We start from the raw sequence: 15622 nt of genomic DNA on the forward strand, positions 1-15622 counted from the left end.
TACATCCCTTTTGCTATTTGTATTCATATTCATTGCAAGATAAACACAAGTACAAGTGGTTATAAACACCATCAAATTAGATGAGCGTTGCTTCCTGAAAATCAATTAATGATTATAAATGATTATTTGTCATTAACAATGTTTTTAAATATAATAATAATGATAATATGAAGAGTTCAAATGCAAAAGTGCCGTCTGAAATTTTCTTCTTAAATTAGCATTTTTATCAGGCTCCTATGTTTATGTTCAGTTTAGAAGAAAATTTCAGAAGGCACTTAGAGGCTTTTTCATCTGAACTCTTCATATAATAACTATATTATTATTAGTAGTAGGTGGTAGTAGCAATCTTATACATACTGTTTGCTACCTTTATTCACATTCAAAAATTTTATTGCAAAGTAAAAACACACAAGTACAAGCAGTTACAAACACCCTGAAAAAGTTGCTGTGTTTTTGCTGAGTCTGAAGGTTTGTCCTAATATATCAAATTAGATGAGCAGAGCACTGTTTCCGCTGCATCAATATCTCAGTTGTTTTGCATTGTTCTCTGCTGGTTTTGCCAGTTTGCTCCAGAGTCAGTCTTGGTAGGGGTTCAAGGACTAAACTGACCCTTTCCATGTTTTCTCTCTTGCTGTTTCCAATAAATCCATATTGTTTTTCTCCCTTTCTCACATTCATCGTTCCCTTTTTCTCAATGTAGTACCTGTTTTTCCTCCCTCGCTTTTCTCTATCATGATAATAATGACCTTGAGAATTACTCTGCTATTATAATCATTGCCATCATCATCGTCATGTTGTGTATGCGCTAGATTAGAGTGACAGTGAAAGATGAGTTTGATTGAGGGTATGTGTTTGAGTGTGTTTAATCATGCACTTGTGTTTGAGTGTGATAGACCCCCGTGGTCCAACTGTATTGCATGCAGTACTGCATATTAATGAGCGTGCAAGTGTGTGCTTTTCTCATCTGACTCATCCGTCGTTTTGCTCTGTAATAACCACTAACAGAAACCGCACTGAGGTTGATTTGCAATCAGATCTGAGCCGTCTCATTATAACACGACGACAAGTTTATTTGCTAAACTGATCTTGGACCAGCAAGTGATAGATTGAACTATGCATAACTCCCTGGCACAATGCCTGAGATCTCCTGTGATCTCCCTCTCCTTAATAGAGGTATAGCAGCAGGTTGGATCCTGTCCTATCCTCCTTTTTTTCTGTCATTTACCAGATGGACTGCAGGCAGGCAGTCGTGTTCCCTGAGCCTGAGCTTGCGTGGCCATACATTATTAATGATACAAATCATTAAGAACTCTTTCTCTCCCTTGCCATCCCTTTATCTGTCAATCTTAGAAAGCCTTTCTTTGAAGCATCTGTAAAAACACATGCACAAAAACAGACCCTAGTGCATAACTCACCTGCACATACATGTTATGGTTTCTTCTTCTGCCTTAGTTATGATCAGAGGGATTTTTGACCCATGAGTCAATGATCTATCATTTATGTGCTTACATGGATTCACAGCACTTTCTATACAGTAGCTGGACTGAAGTATGACCTTAAAGGCCCTGATATACTTCAAACAAAGTTCTTTTTCATTCTTCGTTTGAGGGCAAAAAGAAGTTTGAAAAGGCTAAGCGATGGTATACTATTTTCGAACATTCCGACACCCCCGCGCTGCTGGAGGCGGGGTTGTAAACATGTGTCACGCCGCCCACGTGTACCCCCTAAACACAACAACGATGGCGGCTGTGAGAGAAAAACAGTTTCGTAAACATCTGGCAGTAGCATTGATCTACTCAATGGCAAAGAAAAAGAACGAGAACAAGCAACTTAGATGTTATGTGCGTCCACTTAACAAAAACAGAAAGAATGATGGTGAGTTTGCCCTCTTTATTCAGCAAATGTGGAGCACAGACGAGGAAGTGCATTTTTCATACGTCAGAATGTGCGCCACGCGGTTTGACAATCTCTTGAAAAGGGTATCGCCATATGTGAAACATGCAAATATGCACAGAACACTGATTTCCACTGATTTCCACTACGGAGAGCCTGGACTTGACACTCCAAGTACTAGCAACAAAGTGTGGCTGAAACATTCAAGACTGGACCGTGCACAGCCCGCAAGATAGTCGCGAAGATGTGTTCTCCTGTCTGACCTCTGTAGAATGAGAAACGAACCAGGGGGGAAAAAATTGTACGTCAACGAAGGTGGAGTTCCAGAACACACCCACCGACTGCGTAATCGCCACGGACCAATGATAGCTCAAAGGTGTTTAGGAGCCAAAATTAACTGGAGAAATTAATCATAATTAATTGTAATTATCTATATACATTTCCCTTTTGAGCTAATTTACTACAGCTACGTGATGTGACTCTGGACGATCAACTGCAATGTGATGTGACTGGATGATCAACTGTGATTAGGGCTGGACCAGAATATTCGATTATTAGAATATTCGTTTGGTGGGTTGGCATTCGAATTTCAATTTTGAGATTCTAATATTCTTTTTTTTTTAACACCTGGCATCTCCCACGAAACGGTTTTATTCCCGCTTGAATATGAATCGCCCATGAGTGAACATTATGATTCAGTTCATCTGGAAGAGTAGACAAAAATGCCGAAGACCTTAGCTGTGTGGGAGCACTTTAAATTGAGTGAGGACAAGACAAAGGCAGCGCACCAAATATGCAATTTGAAACTGACCTACCAAAACAGCACATCAAGTTTGAAAAAGTTCAAGTTCTGTAAGTAGTACACCTATAGTATATTGTTGGTGTAAAAAACAAGCTGCTTTTATCCGCCATGTTAATCAGTAATTTTACACATGATAAAAACGTGCACTTAATTTGCTTGGAAAATACTTGCGAATACAGCAGTCATAAAAAAGCATACAGTAGACCAGCCTAATAATAATTTTTCTATATTAAAAGTATTGCTCTTAACAGACCTGTGTGTTTTGTATCACTAGTGCAGTGTCCATTCTCGGAGCATATAAGCCTGCCTGCGTGAGTTGCGTCGCTTCTGTGCATCGCTTTTTCGTGCTGTTCTGTAGTTTATTTAAAGTTTATTAATTATGAATGTGTCGCATATCCGTATTGCACCAAAATGCGACACTGTACTCCCTTTGGTCCGCAGCAACACGATTGGATGAACGCTTCTCGAGATAATAAAAATGCAAACAGACAGACAGACATACAGAGATTCCTGCCTTTATAAGAGAGAAGAATATGTTCAGCCCCTCCCTCAAAAACTTTGAATATTCAGTGTTGATCACTACCGAAGCTTCGAAGCTCAAAAAATGGTATTCGGACCAGCCCTAACAGACTCTGGATGATCATCTGCTACGTGACATGATGCTGGACGATCAACTGTGACTTGACTTGACTCAGGAAAATCAGCTGTGACTTGACTTGAATCAGGAAAATCAGCTGTGACTTGACTTGAATCAGGAAGATCAGCTGTGACTTGAGTTGACTCAGGGATGGCAGCTGTGACATGACGGTGCATTGTTGTCGCCTGCATTTTGTGAACAGGCTCCGCTGTTGCCGCCATTATGTGAATGCACTCCGGAGCAGCTGCCATTTCCGTCACAGACGAGGTGTCGGGTTCCTCCTCTGCGACACACACAGTGAATGAAGAGTCAACACACAACAAAGCGTAGTCCATATACTGGCTTAGTGATGAACGCGGACCCTCATGAATGAGTTTAGACTTTAGCAGTTGATTAATGCCCTCACAGAAAAAGTCTATTAGTTGTCCATATACTGGCTTAGTGATGAACGCGGATGTCCAGATACTCTTGAATATAATCCTAGAGAGTTCGCATGCCCTGCTCGAGGGCTAACAACAGTCTTGTAAAATCCATACCTGGCCAATGTCCACATGAAAAACTGCTGGATCCTCATGTGGCCGGGTATTCTGTTATGGGGCAAACAAGACGATGGGCTTATGGACCCATGGCAACTGGCAAGGGGTCAGACAATGGCAAACAGGTATGTAGAGAACAAGACTAAAGAGTAATCCAAAGATGGGTGTAGCTCAATCGACGGCAAACATAATCCAGAGGGCAAGGCAAATGGGTAATCCACAAACAAGCACTAATCCAGGCAAGGAGCAGACAGTCCAAACAACAAGACAAGAGATAAATCCAAGACAGGCAGGTGATCAGGAAACAGGTAATTAGGCAAAACTAGACATGACTAAACTAGACTAGAGCTAGGAACTTGGAATTAGACACTAGAACAGGGAATTGGCCCTGTAAAGATGCTGTCGCTAGGAGAGAGCTAAACGCAAACAATACTCGGCCCTGAATGGTGGTTAGCGCCTCGTATTTAAAGTGTGTGATTGGCTTCAGGTGAGTGCATAATCAGTGCAATGGAACATGGGAAATCTGTGTGGTGTTAGAGTCAATATAATGCAAAGGTGACCTCTGGTGGCGAGCAGACGAGAGACCACGGGCAGGATTCAAGAAAGTTTTACTGTATTTTTGATCAAATAAATGGTTTGGTGAGCATAATTAAAAATCATAATGTTTCCAAACTTTGACAGGCTGCTTTGTCTCTTAATATCTAATAAACTCTAATGTTATTAAAATATATATTTTCCTTTGGTCATGTATGAACAGTACTGAAGTATGAACTTAATATTCATTAAAATGTTATGCGACCCATTTATTCCATTGCTGTTGCTCCTGGTTTGTCCATGTACCATGATGTGTCCTCTTAGCATGAGCTTATGTGTTCTCTGCATGATCCTTCATGTGTTTCCACCATCTGTTCCATGTCATTTTTTCCTGTAGTGCATGATGTCACAGTTACACCGTGTCCTCTGTGGGCTCCATGTGATATTGTGACAAGCAATGAAAGCTTTCTAACATGTAAACCTGAGCTTTTATCCTAACTAGCTGCAACTGTGGCAGGACATTTTGTTGATCACTTGGTTTCTGTTTGTACAGCATTGCACTGAACAGCCCCGACCAAAATGAAATCTCATTGGTCCAAAGTCCCGCTCCGCATATATGTACATTAAACATCATACATCTTCTGATTGGCTGTGATTGTGTAACATTGTGCAGCATTTTCGCATTAATGAATTTCATGGTCATTATGTTAATGAGAAGGTGGCCTGATTTTTGATCAGAGGTAAAGAACTGAATTAAAAGAGTGTTAGTGTTTATTAATGTGTTTTGTTCATGTGAATAAGAGAGGGATGTCTGTGTTTGTTGCACTTAATGGACATAGAGTCATCATGTCCTTCATCTCCTAACTTGGGCAAAAATTCTCCCCTTCCCATGCAGCTCCTGTCAAACCCTCACGCACTCAGGATCACTATCACAATGTGTTTTCTTATGCTTAACACACTCATGCCTTCACACATCCATGCTCTCCTTTCTAAAATTGGAAATGTCAATGCATTCACTTATACTTATACGTCAGAATTACGAAATGTAGTTTTTAGAGAGTTTGACTCCTAACCCTAAGGTTGTGAGTCCGAGTCTCAGGCCGGCAATACCACGACTGAGGTGCCCTTGACCCCCAACCCCCAACTGCTCCCCGGGCGCCGCAGCATAAATGGCTGCTCACTGCTCCGGGTGTGTGTTCACGGTGTGTGTGTGTTCACGGTGTGTGTGTGTTCACTGCTGTGTGTGTGCACTTTGGATGGGTTAAATGCAGAGCACCAATTCTGAGTATGGGTCACCATACTTGGCTGTATGTCACTTCACTTAGTATAACACTTATACTGTTAATTGCTTTTATTGTCTTAATTATTTAAAAGGCTAGAGCAACCAAAACCTTATATCCTGTCATATTTTATTCACCCTCATGTCGTTCCAAACCTGAATGAATTTCATTCTCCTGTGAAGCACAGAATAAGATATTTTAAATTCCATATAATGGCAAAAATATGTTGGACTTCATAATTTTTAAATGTATTGATTTGAAATGTTTTTAAATATATTAAAATATGACCTTAATATAACTAATGTCCATTTAAACGAATGTTTGAGACGAATGTTTAAGTATGTGTGTGCATTTATTTGAGAATATAAATAATTAAAAACAACAATAATAATAATATTCAAAATAGCAATAAAACAATAGCAACAAAAAATAATTAAACGTAGTAATGATAATAGCTAATAGTTAATAATAGTATATTTAAGGATAAGAATAATGTTTAAAAATAACAGCAACAATAACAACAACAAAAACAATAATTAAGCATAAGTATTAATATTAATAATAAAAGGATAAGACAACAAAAATATTTGATTTATTTTTAAAAATAATAAAATTTTTTTAAATAACAACAATAATAATAAGAAATAAAAATAACAACAAAAACTATTATTATGGTATTATTATTGTAACAACAATATAAATCAATGTATTTTTGGTGGTATTATAACATATTGATAAATAATATAATTTTTTTTTATTTATTTATTGAGTAAACTAACCCTTTAACTCCTTCCCACCTTCATTTCCATGTTAAATTTGGTCACCTTCCTCTCCTGGTGGTCTCTCTGAACCTATAGAGGGACCTCCGTGGCCCCCCCTCCCTCCCCTCGCCTCAACACCGCTCCCTAGGGCCCTTACCGTGACTTTCAGAACCACGGAGAGCTCCGATCCCTAGAGCTCCTAATATTCCTCTACAAAGGAGTCTACAGAGACCGAGAAAGAGAGAAGGGCAAAGAGAAAAGAGATTAGCACAATCACTGCAGAGAACAGACTGTACCTTTAAGAGAGAGAGGGGAGAACAACAAAACCATGCTAATCTATCACTGACTGTTATTTTATTTTTGCTTAGTTCAGGCTGTGTGTTTAGTAAAAGCTCTTTGCAGCTTCTCCAACACTCGTAAACCAGCTTAATTGTAAGGCGCAAAGCAAGGACATACACACATACACATACACATACACACACACACATGCACACACAACCGCACACACTCATTCTCCCTGAGTTGCACACACGCACACACACATCGCCTCACACGCGTACGGCACTGCCCGCGAGAACCAGCTGGAGAAAGCCCATCTCACATGCTAAGAGAGAGAGGGAGAGGAACAGAGGACAGGAGCGAGAGAGTAAGACAAAGGAAGGCTGGGACGGAAGGAAAAACGGAGCGAATAGAAGCACAGCCGGCTCCGGGAGAGGCTAACGACACGGAGTGAAGACAAGAGAGAGGAGGAGGACCAGGAGGGTGGATCAGGAAGCAGGCTGGTGGCTCTCTCTTGTAGGCAGCGGAGCACAGTGAAGGCATTATGGGAAATGCACCATCCCAAGGCATGTCAACCTTATCTTCATCCATTCTTATGTAGCAGGTATTTTGTTGTTAACCGTGTTTGTTGTTTTCCTCATCTGATGTTTTTTTTTTTCCTTTTGGTGAGGGGATGGGGCAAGGTGGGGTTGGAGGGTGTGTGTATGTTAGTGTGTGTGTGTTTATGTGCAGAGTGTTCTTTGGTGCTTCATGCCGATTGCTCTGTGTCTGTGGGATCCAAGGGCTCTGCCGGTGAGCAGGGTTTCCAGGGATGGGAGTGATGAGGATGGCTCAGTGGGTGTGGGAGCTCAGAGATGAATTGAGGGATCCATTCCTGGAGAAACAGGAGGATGGGAAAAAGGGAGAGGGGGAAAACAAGCGCTGCTAATGATGCTTGAACGTGTGTGTGTGCTTGCGTGTGTGTATATCTGTGGTTTTGCGTCTGAGCTTTCAGTGGCCATGTAGGAATACCATAGGAAGCAGAGGAAGTCATCGCACCCATTAAACCTGGAGTGAGTGTGTGAGCACGTTGTCGGAGATAATTTTGTGGTGCTTGTGAAGGCAATTACTGTTTAAACCCTAAGGAATAAACTTCTCTGCAACTTGACTCGCATTGTTTTTGCTACGGACCTCAAATCATGTGGTTTGTTTAGTAGAAGTGTGCTATTCTTTTGCTATTACTTTTCTAAGCATGTGGACTTACCTGTTGGACTATAAAACAATTTTAAAAATTGCATTTTAAGACATATTTCACTCAGAAATAAAGATTTTATTTACTCCCCTTCATGTCATTCCAAACCTTAAGATATTTTAAAGAATGTTTAAAAAAATGTGTCCATACAGTGAAAATCAATGAGGTCTAAAACAACATTGAAACGCCACTGACTTTCATTGTAAGGACAATTTTTACTCTCCAAAATAATTTATTTTGTGATCTTGAGGGTGATAATGATGCCAGATTTTTCATTTTTGCATGTTATCATTTTTTGGGAAACTATTCCTTGGATCATGGCTTCTTAAAGGGATAGTTCTGTGAAATTAAAATTCTGTCATTAATTACTCACCCTCATGTTGTTCCAAAGCTGTAAGACCTTAATTTGTCTTTGGAACACAAATTAAAATATTTTGATGAAATCCGAGAGTTTTCTACTATGTTCAAAGCCCATAAAGGTAGTAAGGACATTGTTAAAATAGTCCTTGTGACATCAGCTGTTCAAGTGTAATTTTATGAAGCTACGAGATGTCCTCACTACCTTTCTGGGCCTTGAACATGCCAGTTACATTGCTGTCTATGGCAGGGTCAGAAAGCTCTCAGATTTCATAAAAAAAATCTTCATTTGTGTTCCGAAGATGAACAAAGGAGTAATTAATGACAGAATTTTAATTTTTTGGGTGAACTATCCCTTTAAGGTGTGGTCCAACTACATGCAAATGCAAACTCCTGAATTTTGCTGTTACAAAGTTCACATTTGGTGATTCATATGGTGAAAACAGTGTCTGTGATCTGCAGTGTCTGTAGAAATTTTGCATAATCAAAGTCTAATGTGACCGCAGCTTTATGACCGCCCAGAACACCCTAACTACCATAGAGTAACATACTAATAAACTCTTAGTTGAAGAACTACTAAGCAACGGCATACCAATGCCCAGGCTACCACCTACAGTATAGCAGTGTAGCATCTTGAGAAAATATAAAAATCTAGTTTTAGATTCCTCTTTTGTCTTGTATTTCACAGTTTCAAAGTAACTCTCCAGGAAGAAGGCTGCGAAATTCATGCAGAAAAATAAAAAAGATAGAAAAAGCCAAAAGAAGAGAGATGGGTAAAGAGGTGCTTAGAGGCATTTGTCCCTGAAGTTTACTGAGAGAAAAAATAAAGCATGAGAAGACTGATAGAAAGTTTCATATGAGGCCTGAGACAGAAATGCTACTAGAGAAGACAAGAAAATTCTTCAGTACAGTAAAGCACATATACAGCAGATGAGAGATAGAGAGATGGATTGAAACTAAGGGAGTGCTTGCTTGGAGTGAGACTGGGGAAGGCAGGGAGAGAGTAGGAGAGAAGCAGGCTGGCTGCTGAAGGCATACCCAAACTCTCTTGGAACAGACCAGCTTTGGTAAGCACAAAAGAAGAAACAGAAGTGGATGGGTGGATGTGGTGCTCTTTTGATGATTTTAGGTGCTTATATTTTAAAGAGTAGTAGAAGAAGGGAGGTTCTTGTTATCTGACAAGTTCTTTCCTTCTGTTTCCTTCCCTTTCTTTTCCTGTTGAAAAATCTTACTGATTTAAAGCAGGTCATACACTGTTAGACCAGTGGTTTCAACTTTATTTTAACTCCTATGATTTTTCCAGTCATTCAAAAATTACTGGATAAGGATTAAGGAGAAGGAAATTTAAAAAATAGTTTTTGTGGTCCCACTGTTAGTTAGCCTGATAAAATATTAAAGAGTTGGCATAACTAGAAAAATGCATATTCATAAAATGAAAATTAAAGAGTTGTGGTGTAATAAGTTTTTATTAATTAACATGACTTTTCCAGGTCTAGAAATCTCACCTTTTTAATTGGACTACCTCATTTATCCAGGTTTTCCAAGACTGTGAGATCCATTGTTTTTCAAATTTATATTTCATTTCAGAATTATATAAATAATATTCAGAATTAAAATATTTCCTATACTTTTGTTAGGCAATTTATTTATTTTAAAATATATTTGATAGTAAAACAATTAAAATCATCATGAGACCCTTTTAGAAGTTTACTGAGGCCTCCTAGTTGGCCCCAGCACCCTGGTTGAAAACCACTGTGTTAAGGCTGTGACAAACCAAATCAACAATGAAAAACAAGGGGCGATAAAAGCTGGCTGTGTTGTCACCTCACATTGGGCCTCATTCATGAAACTTGCGTAAATATATGAGTAAAATTGCGTAAATATATGAGTAATTTACATGTAAAAAAGACCTTCCCAAAAACTCTCCTCCTGATTCACAAACTCAAACTCTTCGTAACTGTCTGATTTGATAGTTAAACTTGTATGTTAATGAAGTCCAATCATTCTTAAATAGTGCGCTCGTGGACGCTCATTCACAATTAGCATAATCCCCGACTATGAATTACAGCTTCACAAATTGCGTGTCCAGGAACGCAGTGGAAAATTTTGGGTTTGGCTCCAGTATATTGCATAAATGCAAAAAAAAGTCTAGGCCATATGCTTATCAATAAATATTCAATAATGTGTGACCACCAAAGTGTTTTTAGTCAGCTGAAAAAAATGTCAGGAACTCTTCTTAAAACAACTGGCTGGTGGCGCTTGAGAACGCTTTGGTGGCACAGCGTTTTTCCAACTGAGACGCTTTAGTTGCTATGGTATGGAATATTAACGGCGGCAACGTATTAAACTACAACTATCAAATTTTTAAGAATTTGACTAAATATAATAAAGCAGTAACCAGTAATATTGACTTCTCCATCGTTGTAGGCAGTCATTGTACAAGTAGGATGTTTAGGTTTTTTGTCCCGCCCATCCTCTATTTACGGCTGGGTAAATAGTGACAGTGACGAGTGCTGCCTTTTACAATTAACAATTACAATAAAAAAAAAAACTTAATTAAAATAAATAAATCCAAAAAGAGGGCAAGGGCAAATGAACTTGGAATTATTATGGCAGTGAATCAAAATTCAGTGTCATCAGTTTCCCGAAAAGAACATAGAACCTTTTACGCACCATTTACACGTGGTAGGGAGCAGGTGTACATTTCTTTTGTATCAGCTAACATTTTGAAAATACAAACATTTTCATGAATTTGAAAGTTTACGTTTTAACAACTTTACACACGATTTACACAAAAATTAATTCTGCTTGTGTTTCTTGAATGAGGCCTATTGTGTGCATCTTGGCCAAAAAGCTGCGCTTAAATACACAGCAAAGACTGCAGCCAACAGCCAGTTATCATGTAAATTCTGCGTGAAAGGAAAAGTTTGTTTGTATTTGTCATAATCGTCGGTCGAATGGTGTGGCAAGTTCTTTAGACCATTTTATACCAGCAAGATACCGGTTACCAGAAAACAATATTAATGTAATGTTTAGGGTGGTTTTTGAAAGATAGCAGACAAACTCAATTACATCATTTGTGGTGCTTCTTGGGAGTGGGCGGACCTAAGATCTTTTGTGTGCTTTGCTCACTGCAGCTCTCTGATTGGTGGAATTTTCTGTAAAGCATCATGGGTAATGTAGTTTTTCACCACAAATTGTTCTTTAAAGATTATTAGTTAAAATTCAGTTTCCCTATGGAGAAAAATGAATGGTAATGAGTTTTTACTTCCGGAACCTGACTGTTGCACTCTATAGAAAGTGAAGAGTGTAGAAAGTGGAGGTGTGGAGGACAGAGAGTGTAAGAGAATTGCTCTGAGGAATGAAAAGGAGAAATAGGTTCTCCTTTTAGAGAATAGGTGGATTTAGAGAATAGAGAATAGGTGGGTGTAATGAAAGCATAAAGTGGAGATGAAAGAAAACGGGGGGATGAAAGCACTAATGGGATGAAAGAAAGGGATAGAGAGATGAAGGAGAAATAGTTCCTGGATGAATCTTGAAGACTTTCTGGTGTGATCTAGGTTCATTCTCATGGTTGTATGATATTTTGTTGTGTGATGTGCTTTTCAGTGTTTCCCAATACAAATGCTGATTTATTTCACTAATTCCATTCAAAAAGTGAAACTTGTATATTATATTTATTCATTACACACAGACTGATATATTTCAAATGTTTATTTCTTTTAATTTTGATGATTATAACTGACAACTAAGGAAAATCCCAAATTCAGTATCTCAGAAAATTAGAATATTACTTAAAGCTCCAGTATGTGACTTTTGTAATTGACCACACGCATTTCCAACAATAACAAAGGCGAAGCTTGATGACGCTATGAAGCAGGTGACGATGGGAGATGTCGTTTTTAATGCGTTTTCACCATAGCAATGTATCTAAATTGGATAAACGAATCATGATCACGGATGAGGTAATTTATTCTTTTTTGTATTACCTGTATATATGATCATATTATTTTATGTCATCATAATTAATGAACTGCAAGGAACGTGAAATGTTATACTATATTATCCCGTTACAACTTACAGCTATTTGTTAAATGATTTGTTTGGTTAATGTTGTGCAGTGTTACGTGTTTATGGTTAATGCTGTGTTGTTTAACGTGCTCAAACCAGTCGTTCTAAAAGTAAATTTGAACGAACATTTGCAAGTAATGACTAAATATATTTTTAACAACACATATCCGATTGTATTTAATTGTACTGCCATAATCTCGGTCACCACACGTGATAAAAATCCTTACCTTAGTACAAAGAGCAATATAACTTATATTTTACTGGCACTTCAATACTCGCCAAAGAGTTATCGTGATCCATAACAACGACAACCAAACCATACGCGCGGCTATAACATAACCACCACTTCCGCATTTGACCATGTGCTATTCCGGTGTGGTGGAACATCACATGGTCTACACCGGAAAAAAAGTATAGAGCGGACATTGCGTCACTGAGAGGCGACATATTTTTTTCCGGGACGGCCAGTTATTTAAAATCATAATTTCTCTGATATAAAAAATCTTTGGACACTTTTGAGATATTGTAAGTACACAACTGGAGGAAATATATCACACTGTGCAAGTTATTTTCTGAAATTTTATTACAAAATTCCTACATATTGGAGCTTTAAGACCAATACAAAGAAAGGATTTTTAGAAATCTTGGCCAACTGAAAAGTATGAACATGAAAAGTATGAGCATGTACAGCACTCAATACTTAGTTGGGGCTCCTTTTGCCTGAATTACTGCAGCAAGGCAGCATGGCATGGAGTCGATCAGTCTGTGGCACTGCTCAGGTGTTATGAGAGCCCAGGTTGCTCTGATAGTGGCCTTCAGCTCTTCTCTATTCTTGGGTCTGGCATATCGCATTTTCCTCTTCACAATACCCCATAGATTTTCAAGTCCTGTTGGAAAATGAAATCTCCATCTCCATAAAGTTGGTCAGCAACAGGAAGCATGAAGTGCTCTAAAACTTCCTGGTATATGGCTGCGTTGACCTTGAACCTCAGAAAACACAGTGGACCAACACCAGCAGATGACATGGCACCCCAAACCATCACTGACTGTGGAAACTTTACACTGGACCTCAAGGAACATGGATTGTGTGCCTCTCCTCTCTTCCTCCAGACTCTGGGACCCTGATTTCCAAAGGAAATGCAAAATTTACTTTCATCAGAGAACATAACTTTGGACCACTCAGCAGCAGTCCAGTCCTTTTTGAACCGAGACGCTTCTGACGCTGTTTGTTGTTCAAGAGTGGCTTGACACAAGGAATGCGACAGCTGAAACCCATGTCTTGCATACGTCTGTGCGTAGTGGTTCTTGAAGCACTGACTCCAGCTGCAGTTCACTCTTTGTGAATCTCCCCCACATTTTTGAATGGGTTTTGTTTCACAATCCTCTCCAGGGTGCGATTATCCCTATTGCTTGTACACTTTTTTTTCTACCACATCTTTTCCTTCCCTTCGCCTCTCTATTAATGTGCTTGGACACAGAGGTCTGTGAACAGCCAGCCTCTTTTGCAATGACCTTTTGTGTCTTGCCCTCCTTGTGCAAGGTGTCAATGGTCGTCTTTTGGACAACTGTCAAGTCAGCAGTCTTCCCCATGATTGTGTAGCCTACAGAACTAGACTGAGAGACCATTTAAAGGCCTTTGCAGGTGTTTTGAGTTAATAAGCTGATAAGAGTGTGGCACCAGGTGTCTTCAATATTGAACCTTTTCTCATTATTCTAATTTTCTGAGATATTGAATTTGGGATTTTCCTTAGTTGTCAGTTATAATCATCAAAATTAATAGTAATAAACATTTGAAATATATCAGTCTGTGTGTAATGAATGAATATAATAGACAAGTTTCACTTTTTGAACGGAATAAGTGAAATAAATCAACTTTTTGATGATATTCTAATTATATGACCAGCACCTGTATGTATATATAATACAGCATCTCTTTCCAAGGCCACGATCAGTTTAAAGCATCCTTTTTGAATAAAAGTATTAGTTTCTTTAAAACAGCATATAGATAGATGTTTGAACATTTGAAAATGTTTGATTGGTAGTGTACATACATACTGTAAGTGCTGCATACTGTGTGCCTGTCCTATAATAAAATCTGTATAGTACCATAGTGATTTATTTATATACTTTGCTTACATAGCGAAGCTATTAAAATAATCATAGTTGATGTACAGAGTCATATACTTGGTCATTACATTTTAATGCAATTTACATTCAGTTTAAATACATTTAATAGAGGAGGCTCACTGAAGAAGCAACTTTTTAAAGGGATAGTTCACCCAAAAATGAAAATGTGCTGGTAATTTACTCACCCTCAAAAATGGGCAGCCATTGACTTACATTTTATGAATCACTTAAGACCACCGTTTAATTAAATTTTGTTGGTAATTTAATAACCCTCAAAAATAGGTCACCTACATCTACAAGTGGGGTCAAAATGACCCCAAAACAGTGGCCTGAGGGTGAGTAAATTATCAGCAGATTTAAATTTTTTGAAGTCAAATTATTTTTTTGCTTTAAGAGCAAATCATAATTAGCAGACCACCTGCAGTACCAGTAGTAAACAGTAACTGTTATTGAAAAAAGCAAAAACAAAAAATTTTACTTTTTAAAAACTAATACATTTGAAACGTACCTGAAGAATATATAATCTTACTGAATGCACTGTCACAAGTGTCTTCTCTTATCCTGCTTCTGCACTCCACACTACTTGTAAACACTCCCATCTCAGCTGTTGAACAGGAGAAAATATTGTGTATTACATGTATCAGGATAGTCATGTTCAAAGCAGCATTTATACCTGTGATCTGGGTAAAAAATAACCATCCTGACACCACCCCAGTTTTGCCTCCGTTCTGATTGTTTAAATGCTGTTGAGGTGATTTACGCCTGATTTGAGTTTCTGCACAGAATATGTCTGCTGGGGTGAATGGCAGGTAGAGGAATGCTTAAAAATTACATTTAACAGTTCTGACAAACAGATATTAAGAAGGACGTATTGTTATACTCAAGAGGTTAGACAATTACTCAAAATAGAGTAATTTACTTCACAGATGATTACACCTTTAAAACTGTTTTGTGTGCGGCATTATAAAAATTGTCTGCTTCTATATTCAACTATTTGGTCTCAAACTGTCCTGGAGTCAATCAACTTTTCTGGATTGACTGGACTGACAGCTGTATTCTGCTGCTGCGTGACTATAACCTGAGGTGCTGTAATAGTGTGCTAGTGATGCTTTGT

The 15622-nt window shown here is 38.4% G+C and overlaps 1 protein-coding gene across 14 annotated transcripts in view; it reads left to right on the forward strand.

Annotated features, from left to right (window-relative positions):
• The first annotated feature begins 6739 nt into the window (after positions 1 to 6739).
• LOC109098710 (SRC kinase signaling inhibitor 1-like) overlaps positions 6740 to 15622 on the forward strand; it is a 113029-nt gene continuing 104146 nt past the window's right edge. For 6 of the 14 annotated variants that reach the window (XM_042719860.1, XM_042719847.1, XM_042719845.1 and 3 more), the window contains exon 1: positions 6741 to 7288. In XM_042719860.1, coding sequence (XP_042575794.1) covers positions 7267 to 7288 — 22 coding nt within the window. In that variant the 5' untranslated portion in view covers positions 6741 to 7266. Of the gene's footprint in view, positions 7289 to 15622 lie in introns of all 14 variants that reach the window. The other 8 variants (XM_042719844.1, XM_042719848.1, XM_042719850.1 and 5 more) reach the window with 4 other exon arrangements.

Source organism: Cyprinus carpio, chromosome B3 (genome assembly GCF_018340385.1).
Source record: "Cyprinus carpio isolate SPL01 chromosome B3, ASM1834038v1, whole genome shotgun sequence".
Lineage (NCBI taxonomy): Eukaryota > Metazoa > Chordata > Actinopteri > Cypriniformes > Cyprinidae > Cyprinus > Cyprinus carpio.